Source organism: Eurytemora carolleeae, unplaced genomic scaffold (genome assembly GCF_000591075.1).
Source record: "Eurytemora carolleeae unplaced genomic scaffold, Eaff_2.0 scaffold340, whole genome shotgun sequence".
Taxonomy (NCBI): Eukaryota; Metazoa; Arthropoda; class Copepoda; order Calanoida; family Temoridae; genus Eurytemora; species Eurytemora carolleeae.
Genome location: NW_019396237.1, coordinates 1 through 17918, shown reverse-complemented (window position 1 = coordinate 17918; position 17918 = coordinate 1). Strand labels below are relative to the sequence as shown.

Below are 17918 nucleotides of genomic sequence, written 5' to 3'. Positions count from 1 at the left end.
ATATTTGTTCGTAAATCTAAAACTATAGTCTCAAAGGTACTGCCATACCCTTCTCCTCCCCCCCCCCTCCCTCCTCCTAGAAAAGGAAATTGAAGTAAAGTCGAATTTCAGACCTGCTAACATTATAAGAATGAATGGTTTATTTTGTATTGGACCAAATTTTAGACTATCCCTGTATTCTACCCGGCCCCATTGCGTTCAAATAAAATTTGTTAAAAAAAATTTTAATTGAAAATATAACTTAGCTCAAACATTTTACAAGATAAACATTAAAACTAAACTTAATTTCTTTTTTCATTATTAGATCAAATATTACCAAATATTTTCTATATTTGCAAATACAAAACTTTCCCCAAAATGTAAAGTACAAATGGAAGTTTTCAAGAAATATGTTTTTAGACACAAATAAATTTAGGACGCTTCGTGCTCTTCTTCTAGCTACAATTTAAGTGTTTTAACATTGATAACATTTATATAGATCTCTAAAATTTTAAAACTATTTATTTCCATTAACATTTGTTTCCCTTGAGTCATTTGAGTTCAAACGTTTTGGCGTTTATTGAATAACCCTATCCTTCTCATTTTTGACACTATCATTGTGAAATTTTTTTACTTTTAACCCTATTTTTTTTTGCAAACATTTTTACTATATAAGTGGATTTTGCGATAAAATATTCAATTTTTGCAAATTTGCAAATTTTTTTGCAGATTCTAAAAGTAGAGCACAAGAGCTTTCTAATGATGTATCATTCGTCATATTTGGACATAAAACATGGGATTTAAGGGGGGGGTCAAGTTGACCCCCCCCCCTGCATATCCTGGTTTTCAAGGACCCCAGCAGGGATAGGGTTAATAAATATGAATTAAAGGGATTTTTTTATGTTAAGGTACGGTTCAATGTTAAATGAAAATCTAAAATAGCCCATAAACTTTTTATGACTAAAGCAACAGCTCTAAGAACTATAATTTTGAAAAGTCCTTGAAATATATGTAGAAACATGTGTCATAAATGATACTTATTTTAAACAAAAAAAAAATTACATTTTTTGGCATTGTTTCAATCCTCCCTAGCACCCAAACTTCAAAAATTATCGATCTAATTTTTGTTTTCAATAAGCTGGCCTTGAAAAATTGGGCTATGACCATGCATTTCAACCCTATACCTATTCTACAAGGCCTATTTCAATAAGCCCCCCCCCCCCCAGTCTTTACATATACATACATTCAGACTTTCCAGCCTTTATAGGTATAAAGACAGACAGACAAACAAGCAAAATTTACAGATATGTGGGCATTTAAAAAATAACAATTGATGGCACCAATTTATTATTACAAAGTTTTGGAACGTTTTGATTTGTGCGTTATACTATTTTCGCAAATTTTAAAAGCCATAAAGTATTAAATAATTGAGTAGTGCAATAGGGGTGTTACTATACCACAGTTTTTGAGCAAACATATCCTGGGATAGATTCAGTTCACAGCCTCCTGTCTAGCAGCAAGGTAGTTTTTGAGCAAACATATCCTGCAATAGCTTCAGTTCACAGCCTTGTTTCTAGCAGCAAGGTAGTTTTTGAGCAAACATACCCTGCGATAGCTTCAGTTCACAGCCTCATTTATAGCAGCAAGGTAGTTTTTGAGCAAACATATCCTGAGATAGCTTCAGTTTACAGCCTTGTTTCTAGCAGCAAGGTAGTTTTTGAGCAAACATATCCTGAAATAGCTTCAGTTTACAGTCTCGTTTCTAGCACCAAGGTAGTTTTTGAGAAAACATACCATGCGTTAGCTTCAGTTCACAGCCTCGTTTCCAGCAGCAAGGTAGTTTTTGAGCAAACATATCCTGGGATAGCTTCAGTTCACAGCCTCGTTTTCAGCAGCAAGGTAGTTTTTGAGCAAACATACCGTGTTATAGCTTCAGTTCACAGCCTCTTTTCTAGCAGCAAGGTAGTTTTTGAGCAAACATACCGTGTTATAGCTTCAGTTCACAGTCTCGTTTCTAGCAGCAAGGTAGTTTTTGAGCAAACATACCCTGTGATAGCTTCAGTTCACAGCCTCGTTTCCAGCAGCAAGGTAGTTTTTGAACAAACATATCCTGCGATATCTTCAGTTCAAAGCCTTGTTTCTAGCAGCAAGGTAGTTTTTGAGAAAACATACCATGCGATAGCTTCAGTTCACAGCCTCGTTTCTAGCAGCAAGGTAAAGGGGGTTGAAAATATCAACATTTGAACATATTACTAGCTTCAGGAGCATTTGAATTTTAGTTTTCTTAGAAATTTTGCAAACCCCAGGTTTTAGCATGTTCTGTATCTATTGCCATTTTCTTTTGGCATGGAACCCTTCTATAGCTTTGCATAATTCAACTGTACATTAATCCTCCAGTGGCCAAATTTAAAAAATTTGAGCTGCAGCTTGAATTTGAGACGGGGCTCAAATATGGTTGTTCTCACTTAAAATTGTATTTAATGTGTGAAGATTTAAGCCGGCGCTCAATTGACAAAATTCAGACTCAGAATAAAGATAAAGAAAATTTGTGAAAATATCTAAGAACAAATTGTGGCTTTTAGTTTAACAAATTTAAAAACTCGGTGATGGTGATGGACCAAACCTCTGTATAGTAAAAAAGTAGATGTTAGTTCCACATTTATTGAAAATATATTTCGGTCTGGGTTGACCCTCGTCATTACTTTTAACCCTATTCCTGCTGGGGGGGGGGGGGGGTCAAATTGACCCCCCCCCCAACCCAGCATATCCTGGTTTTCAAGTACCCCAGCAGGGAAAGGGTTAAAAAAATGTTTTAAGACAATTATTATTCCTTGAGATTGTTTCTTCACAAAGATTAAAAACAAAATTCAGATTTGGATCAATATTTTATGTCAACAATTTTTAGACAGAGGAAACATTCAATAGTCGAAAAAGATGTTTGGTCGGAAAACTTTGATGTCGGAAACATTTTGATATGGAAATATTTTGTAAGTTTTCCACAGTTATTGCACTCTTAACTCTTTTCCGATTGGGCTATTTTTTTAAATACAGATTGGGGGGTGGGGGGNGGCGTTGATATTGCTTTGTGATTTGCTCTCAGAGTTGAGATAAGAGAGTGTAATGAGGGGAGAAAGGCCAGCCAAAACAATTTCTCGTCTGAGCCACATTCTCCTCAAATTCTCCTCTGAGCCACCCCGGAATCCTCGTCCTTCGATTATTATGTGTTTTGAAGTTTCCAATTTTCGAAGAAAAAACTATTTTTTTCTGAATCTGCCCACGTTAGGGCATAAGATATTGATAGACTAAAGTAATGCAATGATTACATCATGTTGGAATCTATAAAGCCCTTAGAATGATATCAAACTTTATTATATAAAACTTAAAATTCTGCCTCCGTAATGGCTGACCTAGCTTTGCGAAATTAAATAAAGAGCAAAATTGTTGGCATAACTCTGCCTTTCATTTTCCCCATAGAACCATTAATGACGAAAAAGATTGAAGTTCTATAAACTCGGAATTATTTGCGGCATTCTACTTCAGGAATATTTGAAAATGCGCGTAAAATATGTGTACATTTTTGAGGACACTAAACTTTTTATCTTGGAGGATTTGGCACTTATGGCTCGGACGAAAAAAAAAATGTTTGTTCACTTCTACCCAAATACACAACTACATAAAATAGATTTTTTTTATATCGTGGATTTTCAGAGTTTTCAAAAACCCGATTTTGTCAGAGGCAAATTTTTTGAAAATTCGTACAATGCCTGTATGACTAATTTTTTCTGAAACAAACTAAATCTTTGTTTTGACCCACTTTCAGATGTCAGATTTTAATAATTATTAGCTGTTTGGAAAGCAATGTCATAAGAAAAGGATTGAACAAGTTTGCAAAGAAAGTTTTGCAAATTATTTGCAAACAACCCGTCAAAAGAAATTTGCACATTCTTAGTTTTTCTAAATTACTCATCAAGTTATTTAAAATTTTGCAATATTTTTTGCATATTTGAAATAGCATGGTCATTGGTCAAGTGCTTTAAAAAATGTACATTTTATCATTTTTTGGACATTTTTTTTTTGGCATACATTTTTACTATATAATGGATTTTTAATTAGGTGGTCAACCCCTTAGAAGTATGCCTGAGATGCCTGAGCTGCCTGAGATGAAGATCTGGATTTTAAATAAAGTAGAACCTGTAATATCAAGAGGGAAGTTGAAATGGAGAAATTTGCAAATAAAGCCTCCAGATATTGAAAAGGTGACATTTAAACATATTCATACACCCAGAGCTTGTAATGTGGATTAATTTGTTGGATCTCGATATTCTGTTAATCTGCAGATTAATTTAAACTTTATTCGATATCCCGTATGGTAATCGTAACTAAAATGACCAGATTAATCATTGATCCTTATATTAAAAGTGCCTGCAGTGGATATCGAGATCAAGCTATCACCATTTTGAGTATCCAACTGATTATAGGAGTATCCGATAGAAAATATTAAAAATTCAAATATATATCTGTCCTAGTTAGGCCTTGGCAACTTTCCAATAAAAACCTTACTATAAATTTTTTCTTCCAAACTTAATACCAATTATGTCTTGTTAAACGGCATTAATACAGTTAATGTCGTCTTGAATTTGAATTTGATGCTACATTTTGAAGTTTCACAAGCTTTCAAAGTTTTCCGCTTGCAGTTTAACAGGGATTGTTTAATTTATTCAAACAAGACACAAATTTCTGTGTTTAAAGTCAAAAAATTTTCATGAATGCAAATTTTCTAAATATATTTCTGAAAAGATAAATAAATAGTCCTGAAATATGCCGAATATGATATCTAACAGCTTCAGCTCAGTTATGTATAATATCCTTCATATTTTATAACTCTCAGCGTCGAAATGTAGGGAAAATTTGTTAAGACGACATTTTAAAAGTTCTTCATGTCTTCAATTATAAATGAGTTTAACTGGATTTCTTATCATCTTGGTTCAGGTTAGGCTAGGCATAAAAAAGAACGGAAAGCTGCCCAGAGTTGGGAACTTTAGAATGCCGGATATCGAGATCAATGCCTGATCCAATCTTTTTCTTCATCTTCAGACTAACATTATCTTGTACTTGTATCCTGAAAAGTGTATAAAATTCAACCAATCAGAGTCGCGTATTAGTTGCCGGGAAATTTAAAATTTTGCGCGCCATTTAAGATTAATGTTACAGAAACAGGAGGGACTCTCAAATTTTGAAAAACCGGTTTTGATTTTTCTGTGCTTTATCCAAAATAGAGTGGATTAAGCAAGAAATTAAAAGTGTCCACATTGGATATTCGGATTGAGCAGTCGGGATTAAAGGTATCCCATTCTAAAGTTCCCAGCTCAGGTCTAACACGTGACGCAAGGTTATATTTTTTATTGCCATTTAATTTGTATCACATAAAAGTATTATGACATAGCTCTAAACCTTTTTGGAAAAAAAATCACGTGGCGTAGTTTAAAATACCTTCAAATAATTTAGATCAAGGAATTCTGTTCTGAAACCTCACTCCATGGATTGAAGTATGTTGCGGAGGTATAAAACAATTCGTTTTTATTTTTTAAACTTAGAGACTAATGCTTGAAAACATAGACATCAAAGAAAAAGGTCATACTTTTTTATTGCTGTGGAACAAAATAGGGATTCAAACGCTATTACGGCATTTTTGCTAGCATTGTTTTTGAAGATATGAATATTTTGCTTTCCGACAGTTTTGCTATAAAACATTTATCCTATGAGAACAATTTAACTAGCCTGTCCACTGTCGAAGTTGCAACGCTTAGGGATGTTTTAATGTAGTACAAATGTTGCATATAAAAAACGGCATTTTTAGGTTATGATGTAAAATTACACCATGGCAAATCAAGCGGTGCTTATTGTATAAGTTTACAATTACCATTTATGGTGTAAGTTTAAGTTGCAAAACATTACATGAAATAAATGTTCAAGTTTGGCTTTTAAAGTTTTAGTTTAAATTTTTTAAATTATAAATTCACTGTTTCAACACGGATCTTATAAATACCAAATTCAAAGTATTTTGATGAATTTTTTCGGCTTCCATTGTCCATTTTTCGACTGAACTCACAAAAGCGGTTTCCGCATGGCAACTTTGATTTGCAAAAAATAGTCTTTTCTTAACGTTGCTTGTATTTCTAGAGCCATTTCTATTCGAAGTGAGCAGACACGCACCCCTGACCCTTCAGTAAAAGTAAATTCAACCTAAAGTCTGACCGCGTCAACCTTGTTGCACCGGCTAGTCTTATTAAGTGTCTGCTTTATTTACTCAGTGTCCGGGCGATACAGTACAAACTGGGACCGGGAAAGTTGACCCGGCTTGGAAATTAAAATGTACTGCGGCTGCCCGTGCAGAGCATATTGTTCATGATATAATTGACCTCCCTTATTAAACATGGCAAGTTGAAGGTCTAAGTCAATATTTAGTAAAATTGAAATAAGGCATTCAGACATCTGAGGAATCAGGCAGTAGGTTTATAGCCCAGTTTTTAGCCTAAAGTGAGGGGCTTGTAATTGTTATAAAAGTCAAAAATGTCCAAAGATAGGGTTAAAGCTGTGCAGTACACATACAGACTATGTCAGGCAAAACAGCACAGTACACCTAATGAATTAGCAGAATATAAATTATCAAACTGATTCTCTAGGATGGTGTAATTTTGGTTCAACGTGTTCTTTGGGTGATTCTTTTCATCTTTGCTTTAGTGTTCTTGGTCTTTCTAACTACACCACTATTCAACAAGGTAAATATTAAAAACATTTAATATTACCTGTATGCATACCTTTAAGGTGAAACCCTTGGACATCCCGATCGCTTAATCTGAATATCCAATGTAGACACTTTTAATCTCTTGCTTAATCTGTGCTTTTTCTCCCTTTTTGGCCTACCAGATTACGACAAATGAAATGGTGCGTAAAATTTCAAACTTTCCGGCTTCTTATTGGCTGTATGGGATTCTGCATATTCCACTCTATTGGTTGGATTGTATGCACTTTTGAGGATACAATATCAAGATTAAAAAATCTTAAGATTAATATAATGAGGATAACAAGCATTGATCTCAATATCCACAATTTTAAAGTATACAGTTCAAAGTTAAGTTTTGAGTTGGATACTAATAATCCCGATTGCTTGATTCCGATATTCACTATGGGCACTTTTAATTTGAGGATCATTGCTTAATCTCTTCAGTTCAGTTATCCCTTCAGGCAGATTACAATTACAATGCGGATAATGAATAAAGAATATATTAATCTGCATTGCCACAAACTCGTCTGACTTCTCAACGGATATTTTTTGCAACCCACTAACCATAGAGCTTAGATATACTTAAGAATAGATTTTGGTAGATCAAATAATTTCAGTTTGAAATATCAAAGGTTTACCATCAGGTTGCAATCAGAGTGGGTTAATATCAGCATGCCAAATTTTAGGGTTAATATCAGCATGCCAATTTTTAGGATTAATATCAGCATGCCAATTTTTAGGATTAATATCAGCATTCCAAATTTTAGGGTTAATATCAGCATGCCAATTTTTAGGGTTATTATCAGCATGCCAATTTTTAGGGTTAATATCAGCATGCCTTTGTTGCTTTTAACAAGAGTCCTGTTTTCCTGTATAAAATTTACTCTTTAGGACAGGCTGCAAAATGAAGAATTAAAATATTTTTTTTATTTTTTATTTAGTATATTGATGCCCCAACATTCACATCAATAGATACAACAAACTATCCAATATCAAACATTAAATTCCCTGGGGTTACAGTCTGCTCAAATATTAGGTAAGTTTAACCAATGGCAAGTTTGTGAAAATTAATGGAAATTTTGATAACAAAAAAAAAACTGTTAATTTTGGAATCGCTTCTGAAATAAAAATGAAAAAATGCAAATAGTTTTGTTTTAAAAACTTCAGACTTTTTGATGTATTTTTTAAATGTTGTTGAATGTTGTCTTCCATTTTTCTCTGCTATATTTTTACAAGGAAAAATGTTTAACGTCTTGTGAACGGCTTGTTAAGGAACTCTGTAATATTTTCCGTTAATGCATATTAAAATTAAGTTCAATAAAGAATGGTAACTTTAAATTTGGTTACGGTTAGTTTTTTTTTCTACTATAGCCCTTAACAATGGTGCATACTATCATTTACTAAGGAGGAGAGAGAAAGAAGTCAAGAATGTTAGAAGTCTGGTAAGTTAGAGATGTCTACCTCCTCTAACGTTGAGCTTCTAATCAATTTTTCCCATATTATTTTCAATAACAAACTTCTAGTGATTAAAGCTATTGCCTTTATGATTTCTACCTGCTGTTAGGGAAAAATGTATGTAAAAGTATACATTCACGACACCGCTCACCGCAAACTGAAAAGGATTTCTAAACAGAAGATATATTGAAAATTAAATCTTAAAACTTCTTCTTTTTCAGAGTTGCACATACACAATTTGACGCAGAAGTGCAGGTTAGTTAAATGATAAATATATTTTAGACATTATTTCAAGTGAACCTTCATATCCAGAGTGGCATGTCCGATACGCTATGGTACCCATAAACCTTTTTCTCTGCATCAAAGGCAGAGATGACCGTGTCTTTATCTCTAATATTGTGAATCAGACATTCCACTCCACAAATGGGGGTTACTTAAAGCACATCTGCGGAACCACTAATATGATAAGTTTTTTAATAGAAGATTCTGAACTGGTAAATAGAAACTTAAATTTGGGAAATTTAACTCTTTCTGAAATAGGTTGATCTATAAAATATATATTGTCAAAGGGCTAATTAAAATACCCCCTCTTCCCCCTCAAGCACCCCTCCCTACCCCCTCCCAATTTAATAATTAACAATTAAATGTTTTTTGATTTATTTTATATTTCTTCAAAATTAGTTTTTCCCAGGCAAAGATTGAACTGCCCGATTTGCAAGAGTACCCTTAAAAGCTTTGTCTGATCAATTATGAATTAGATATCAATGTTTATGATTCTAAAAGTTTAATAATTTCAATTGTGGTTTCTCTACAAAATTTACTTGCTCATTTATACTTCAGGAAAAGATAAAGAAATTTTCAGAATTAAAAACACTTTAAATCTAGAAAAACGACAATACAGGGTGTCTCAAAAAACATGGGAATTCAGTCTGCTAGAGTTTATTTTATGGAAACGGTAAATGGCTGTTAAGATGTGTCTATAATGTCTCCGCAAGATGAACAGTGAATTTTTTTGTTTTACTAAGTACACCCTTATGCAGTCAAAACATAAACAAACAAATTGTAAACGTAGCAGACGAAACTCTTACAGATTACAGCTTTCTCAGTACGTATCACTATACTAAATCAAAGAATTATTTGAAAAGACGATATCGAATTCATCACTGAATTCCCATGTTTATTTGGACACCCTGTATCTTCCATATTATTAATTTGAACCGTAGTAAATCGGGCGTTGCCATCTTTGCATTGAGGATCACTTGAAATTACACTGACTGTCCTTTTCTATTTCAGAAGTATCCCTGGTGGAGTTATGAACTGGATTTGATAGATGAGGTATTTTTCTTAATAAAAAGTCAAAGTAAATTTGATAAAAATGTGTGTTGCAGATGGTTGGGAACCATATTAAGTTCAATTCTGATCCAGGGGCTTTAAATTCTTCATCACTTCAACAACAAGTTGATTCCTTGATGCGAGATCAAGAACTCTATTTCACTGACTTAATGCAAAAGGTTAATTAATTGTGTACTGACTTCACTACTAAATTTTAAGTCTTCTACTTTGTCCTTGGCAAAAGTATCTTTAAAGTGACCTTTTATGTAAAGAATATCCCCCAAAATATTTAAGAGTTAAAAAGAGTGTAAGAGTGATTTCAAGTGTCCGTCCATCCAAAGATGGCGATGTCTGATTCACAACGGTACCCATGAAACCTTTATCTAATCAATGATGTTAAATACATTTTAGATTTCTAGGGTAAAAAGTGTTTTTTTTTCTGATCATTATTCTTTTGTTGACCATAAATATACAAATGTGCACCATCAAAGGGTTTCAGTCTTATCACTACCCCCTCAACCACAGCCGAAGATGGCATTTTCATCTTTTTGTGGAGTGTCACTTTAAATTACGCAATACAGTCCCTTTAAAGAGGGAATAGGCTAAATTCATATTGATGTATGTATGCTTAGAAATTCATTAAAACGTTTTGGTTCAGAGTTGAGAGATCTCCAAAAATTAAGACTTAACTTATCCAATTTATCTACAGGGTTACCCACTAAGGATAAGACTTCAGAGACGACTGTAGTGAATTTTTACTATATATATCTTTATATTTATGATTCTCTAAGCTTGGTTCTTTCCTTATTAAATCATTTAATGAGCCAGAAAATAAGTGTATTTTAAGCAGAAGGCTCAATTTGAACTTGGAATCGTCATGTTTTATGTGTTTTCGGTCGTCTTTGCAGTATCATCCTTTGTGGGTAACCCTGTATATAATAAAGCTCTTCCCTCATATATATATATTTATATGTCATAGTTGACCAAATGGCTTAACCAAATTGGCTTGAGTTTTTTTGAGGGAACCCAGGGGTATCCCGGGGGTATCATATAACATATAGGCTTAAAAAATCGGTTTTTTTGAGATAGAATTTTTTTTCAAAATTTTTATCAAATCTTTTTAAAAATTTCACAGGCAACGCCGGGCTCTTTAGCTTGCATTGGAAATTTGGGGAATCCGCCAACTTTTTTCTTCTAAATTTGAAACACGTTTTTTTAAGACAATATTTTTTTACATATCTTCTATAAAACAAGACATTCGTATATATGTTGCGTAAAGCCGGCCAAACGGATGGACTGATTGGGCTGAAATTGTTTGTGCACACTCATGGTGGCTGGGGGGGGGGTGTAAAAGGCTAAAAAAAATTCTAAATATTTTTTTTCAACATTTTTTTTGTTTTTTTTCACGGGCAACGCCGGGCCCTTCAGCTAGTTACTAATAAAAAAGAAAAGAGTCTTTGCCACAAAAATATCAAAAGTGTACTGTACACCATTAGACTGCAAAGCTATATGAGATTAGAAAATTTGAATTTGTGGCAAAGACTCGAGCTAGACTTCATCACTTAAAATTAATGATATATCTATTATCTACAGTGATACCATGGACAACTCTGAAATAGGAAGACGACTTTTAGAATCAAGTTATAACTTTAAAAAGTCCAATGAGTATAAGCCACAATATTTGTGAATGTAAACAGACCCATTTTACAAAATTAGTAATTTAATAAGTGTCTAGTAAAATTATTTGCTTTGTAGCAACATCAACAACAACAACACTTAAGTATTGCTTTAAAGTCGTCTTCCTTTTCCATTGTTTTCTGGTTATCACTGTACTCTTTAAGATTTCTCCAAGTTGTGAACGAATGTTTTTGATTTGTAAATGGCAAGGACAGGATAAAGATTGTTCTAAGCTAGGTACATCATGTTTTTTTTTAGATTTTACAGGGTTTTTTCTGATAAAAGTGAGTAAAACCTTCTTAGCCTACTAAGCGTCGTTTGATTTTACTAAAAAGTGATACAATTGGGTACAATATCAGTGAATGGGAAGGTCGTCGTTAAATAGATTTTAATATAAAATGCCGTTTTAACCTGAACTAAAGTAGGCCTAAAATCAAAATGAACTCGGCCTTTTTCCTACAGATTTAAAATAAGAAATAATACATAATTTTATTTCATTTTTCTTTAAAAATCCGAAGTTTATAACATTTTGTTGTAAAAAATAGAAAGATATTCAAACTTTTTTTGAAAATCTTTGGAACAGATACCGAGTACATTTTTGAATACAATAGATTAAAGCTTATTCACTAGACAGTGTTTTCATTTTAGAAATCAGTTTGTGCTGTAATTCAAATGCAATATTTTTCTTGGGCAGTGTTTTGCTGGCTATAACGCAATTATTAGTTTAAACACTTTAATTATATTTATATTAATAATTTATGTTAATAATATAAATATGTATATAATTTAATTATGATAATTGTAATTTGCAGTTACTATGCGAAAGACGGATACTGGATTTTGCTGTTCATTCAATACCATGGATTTAGCAGACAACTTTGTTCCAGTAACATTTATATAAAACATTTAAATTTGTGATATTTTTTTAAGGGTGTATTTATATATTCATTATTTCAAGTGGCCCTTCATGCCAAGAGTAGGTAGGGTTTCCAGTCGAAATGTTTTGCACGAAAAACGTTCAAAAGCTAAAGCTATTTCGCGCAAATTCTGAGGAAAATCTTGGTATTTGCGTATTTGGTTATTTCCTGCTATTTCGTTATTTCGTTAAATTTCGAGAAACAATTCCAGGAAATGATGAAAAAATTCAAAATTAAACCAATCAGAGTCAACTATACTCCAGCCTGCTCGGGGCTCACACATGGTGCCCGAATGAGCCCAAATTCTCAGGTTTTAGGTCACCAGACCGTATCGACTATTATATACCGTTGACCGGCAATCAATCTCAAGTAGTAATTGAGTTACTCACGAATTAAATAATCATAATCACATTCACTAATCATCAGTCCGGTCCGGTCTGAACTTCAAGACGAGCAACTGTTGCGCAAGAGAATTTTACTGTTTTGTGGAAACCCTAAGAGTATGGTTACCCAATTTTGTTTATCTCTAAAATTGTCGGCAAATTGTAAACTCCATGCAGCGGAATTTACATATATTCCTCGAAAATCTTAAATGCCCAACGCAGTTTTTAAAAAATAAATTGTAAATTTTTTTTTCAAGTTCTAGAAAGTAAATATTGATATTTCTTAAATATAGAAGAGCTTGTAAACAAAGTGTTCAAAGAATATTTCTGTCAAATGTTCACGGGCGGACGTAGTATATTTGAATTTCCGAGACGGGTCAACCTTTTCTTTCCCAGTTTGTACTGTTCCTGGCTCTATGGACAGGACTATAGCCGGTGCAACAAGGTTGACGTGGTCAGACTTTATGCTTCATATAGGTTGAATTTACTTTTACTAAAGGGGCATAGGTGGTGTATTTACAGAGTTCTGGAGAAGTGAATATGACACGCCATTATATCAAAAGGGGGGTCACTTGAAATTACGATTAAAAGTCCACTTTACTTTTCATATAAGATTGTAAGCACTTTCCTAAAGGGATATAAACCAAGTGACTATTCTTTAAAGGGTATTGTTCTCATCGGAAATTCTACGTATTTTTGAAGTAGAAATATGAGATGTTTTCGCAAAATTGGTTAAAAAAATATTCTAAAAAATTTTACAAGACATAATAATTCATTTGGATTATCTAGGTTAAACTTTTAGAACAATGGTTAGTGTTTATATCAATACAATGAGAACGACTTTTGTAAATAAGTTTTGATTTATAACAAACTTTTTTTAAATCACAAGTTTACAAGCAAACAAAGAGAAGCTGCAAATTCAAATCTTCTTTTTCATTTTTATTTGAATCCATGTTGTTTGAAAGGTTGGTAGAAATAAAAAAAACTAATCAAAAGTCGTCTTTATTGTATTAATATATACGATGACGACTGAATATTAGGAGAAGCCTCCTTCTGAAGACCAACCAGTTGATCCCTATTTACATTGTTATACAGATGAAACATTCTATAAGTTGGATGGATTCACAGATCCTAATGAGTGAGTAGTACAGTTCGACCCATAAATCTTTGGAAAGGAAAACTCCTGTTCATCTCAAGTTATGATATTTATTAGACCAATATGAACATAAAATGAAATTGTGCAGAGTTTAGACCCACTTTTCAAGCATCTGTAGTTTTCTTTAATGGACAACGTTTTAAGAGACCTGCACCCTAAAATATTTTCCCAAACAGATTGCAGTCAAACAGATTGCATTCGAACAGATTGCAGTCAAACAGATGGCAGTCAAACCGATTGCAGTAAAACAGATTCCAGTCAAACAGATTGCAGTAAAACAGATTGCAGTTAAATTGATTGCATTAAAACACATTGTAATTAAACAGATTGGTTCCCAACGGATTGGTTAAACAGATTGGTCAAATATATTAGTCAAATAGACTGTAAGCATCAAAGGTTTAAAGGGTACCGCCGTTGTGAACAAGGGATGTCACTCTTTACATGTGAGGTTACTTGAAATTACGCTTACAGTCCCTTTGTCAGTCTCTCCCTTGAAACTGCAGTGAGTGACCAATCGTTATATCTATAAACTAGTTATTATTTACACCAGTAAGCAATAATCCCGTTTTATACGTAAAGAACTTGTAAGCGTAAGATCAAGGGACCCTCCATGAAAAGATCTATGTTTAAAATCTGGAAAACGCAAATCTTTCAACTGTGCCGTTACTTATACAAAAGGGACAATTGTACATTTATACTGCAGGAAAACATACAGAAATTATTAGAATTGAACATTTTTCAAGCTATGTATCTTCCACATTATTGATCAGCTTAAGGTTTACAGGGTACCATTGTAAATCGGGTTTTGCATCTTTGAATAAAGTAACACTTGAAATTACGCTTACAGTCCCTTTAATTACAGGGGTTCGGAAGAATTTAATGAATTCTTGTGTGCTGACTTCAATAGATCAGAAATTAGTGAATATCAATATATTGAAGATATAGACTATAAAAACAATCCATGGGAGAAGGAGGATGACTTTTACACCTATGATGAATATGCGTATTTTCAATATCAAGGATATGAATATGGCGAAGAAGGGCGAGCAGTTCTTGCCAAATATGACAATTGTCAGTACAAAGTCAACAATAACACAAGTTCTGCTAATGTCCAAGAGGAGTACATATCATATCGCTATAGTGGACTTCTAAGCGGGTAAAATTTTGGTTTTGCATTTTTTGCAAAGGAATTGAGTCTTTGGAACAAAATCAAATATTAAAGCCACAATATCTTTAGAACTCGATGTTGTAAACCTTTGATATTTCAAACTCTGATTATTTGATCTAGCAGAATTCATAGTTTGAAATATCTAAGGTATGCAACATTTGGTTCCAAAAATATAGTGATTAAAAAATCAGAGTTTGTGGCAAACAATAATTCCTTTAAAACAAGTTTTAAATTTATTTATTATTGAAAAATATGCTGAACAGCTTATTGGAGTTTCACTTTCCAGTAGATAAATACGTCATTAAGGATATGATTTCTTTCATAGGGGCCACTCGTCCAGTGGCCATGATTGTTTTACATCCAATCCGGTCATGCATATCGTTGAGTAACAATCAATTTCGCTTACTTTTGCATAATTGATATAAGAAGGCTAAAAAAAATTGTAATTTTTTTTTCAAAAATCGAAATTTTTTTTATTAGCATTTTTAGTTTAACGTTTGATTTTAGTATTTTTTTTTGATTAGTTATGAAACTGATGAAACAAACTTCTGTTCTAGACTTAAAGGTTTGTAAGGATTGATGGATATTTATACTTAAATTATCAATATTTTTTATATATATATTTTTTTAAATTTAGGTTAAAGGTTGATGATAAGATAATACATGATTATCTATAAACGTTGTTATATAGTTAAAATGGTTTTACAAACTAGTTTAAAAACTATGCTAGGTTAAAGGTTGATGATAAGATAATATATGATAATCTATAAAAGTTGTTATATGTATAGTTGAAATGGTTTTACAAATTATAGACCACAGAACAGTTAATCTTTTATATCTTTTTTTTAATTTCAATATTTCTAAGTCTTGATTTTCAAATTTTTGTAAAAGAATACCTATTCCTGCTGGGGGATGGGGGGGGGGGTCAATTTGACCCTCCCCCCCATGACCTAAATACCCATAGCCCTCCCTTTAGGTCTAAAACCGGTTTTTTAAAGTAACTGCCTGAGTCCTCCGTCATACTGCCTGAAACTTTTTCCTACAACAACAAAATCATTGTTTTGACCCACTTTTAGTTATCAGATTTTGATAACTCTTAGCTTTTAGGAAAGCCTATGACAAGGAAACTGATTGAATAAGATTTGCGAAAAAAATTTTGCAAATCATTTGCATACAGCCCGTCAAAAGAAATTTTCACATTTTTGGTTTCAAAAATGTATATTTTATTTTTTTTGGACATTTTTTACAAAACACTTTTACTATATAACCAATTCTAAGAGTAGAGCATAAGATCTTTTTTTACGCTGTGCCATTTGTCATTTTTGGACATCAAAGTAAAATAAAATTGTCAACAGACATTTAAGACTTCGTACTTTCGTCCTTTAACATATTTTTGTTAATTCAAATTTCACATAAAGTCTAAATGCAGATTTGTAAACAAATGGAGTCCGTTTAATAGAAAAACTAAAAAGATTAAAAAGAAGAAAAGATACAATCGAACATAAAGGATGTCAAAAATCGGCGCGAATTAAAAAGTTGCTTAAAAATGGCCGTTTTGCGTAGAACCTATATCAACAACCCTATTTAATTTAACATTACAAATAAATCTATTCTTTTTATTTCTAAAAGGTGTTAGTCGAAAATACTAACAATCCACAACTGCAGTCTGCACCGGTTTATATTAAATATAATGTAAGCAATAAATATGTAACTTTCCCTTTCCGTTCCTTTTCCTTTTATTTCTATTTTTATTGGAGGGAAAAATTCCCATAACCTCTATTTTGGAGGTTTTTAAATATTTTCTCCTAAAACACTTTTATTTTTGTTATATTTCATTAATAGAAAATTACTTACTTATTTACTTACTTGATTTAGCACTGTACAGTGTACATCCTATACAAACAGATTGTGAGGGCCCCGCAATATTATTCTATAATACTTGGCACATAAAATGTCGTCATCCAACTGTGAGTTTGGCCCACTGTAGAATTAATTCACTTTAAGCAGAGATCAGGGTTAATTTATTTGTAAAGCCATGAATTGGATTTTTTTAAACTTATGTATTTGATTAAAGACATATTAAAAAAAGTATGTATATTCACCGATTATTAGGCAGACGCTGAACTCTAACTTTCGAGTGTGCGAGATGGGGAAGACTTCACTGCCGCACTTAATTAAAAGCATAATTATGGGGGGATGACATTTGTAGATCAAGATTGAATCCTAGCCGCAGCGCTCGGCCCAGAAAGTATCATAACTTAACCTACCCCTAAATAAATACTAATTTGATTGAAAATTGTTGAAAAAGTGGTCATGTACAAAGTAAAATCTGCAGTGAAGTCTTCCCCACCTCGCACACTTGAAGGTTAGAACTCAGCATCTGGCCAATTATTAGATCCAAGCCACAAAGAAGAAAGAAAGCGTCCGATCTACAGCCTTTCCAGGCCCTCTGTTTCACCTCAAATTGTGAAAAAACTGAAAAATGAGGAAATCCGAAACACAAATATGGCGTCGAAGAATCTGGGATTCTCTTTTCTGATTGATGCAAATTTGGCGAATGAATATGTTACTAGATTTGGTAGTACTGTTACTGCAAATACATTTCAGGTTGGGTTTGTTTTCACTTTCTTTAATTTTTGAAAAACATTAAAATTTCTAAATTTTGACAAATCTAAAAATCAAGTAGACATTAATTAAATGTAGAAAACAATGACATATATATGTAAACTTCTGTACCTAAATTTTTCTATTTTCTTTGATTGACAGGGCAAATAAACATCAATCATTAATGCATTCAAAATTTAGTATACTCTGAAAAATTAACCAAATCAATGTTATTTTCATGTATCTAAGCACTAAAAGCCATTGACATAGTCTCAGAAATCCTGCATTATTATCATAACATGATTTTATATGATTGTACCTGTTACATGTTTATACTGATTTTACATGATTTTACATGATTGTACCTGATTTTACATGTTTATACTGATTTTACATGATTGTACTTGTGTTTCGCTACTTAGCGATTTCCCTAAAGACCTAATATATATACCGTGTGGTATTT

General features: G+C 32.7%; 1 protein-coding gene across 1 annotated transcript; it reads left to right on the top strand.

The window, feature by feature from the left end:
- The first annotated feature begins 1494 nt into the window (after positions 1-1494).
- LOC111699016 (sodium channel protein Nach) lies at positions 1495-15749 on the top strand. The gene is made up of 14 exons (XM_023469540.1): positions 1495-1626; positions 4093-4235; positions 5485-5538; positions 6663-6758; positions 7705-7799; positions 8440-8473; positions 9512-9553; positions 9607-9729; positions 11392-11464; positions 12040-12113; positions 13568-13665; positions 14546-14839; positions 15376-15416; positions 15489-15749. The coding sequence occupies exons 2-14, from the start codon at positions 4113-4115 to the stop codon at positions 15491-15493; spliced, it is 1152 nt and encodes a 383-aa protein (XP_023325308.1). The 5' UTR covers positions 1495-1626; positions 4093-4112; the 3' UTR covers positions 15494-15749.
- The last annotated feature ends 2169 nt before the right edge of the window (positions 15750-17918 follow it).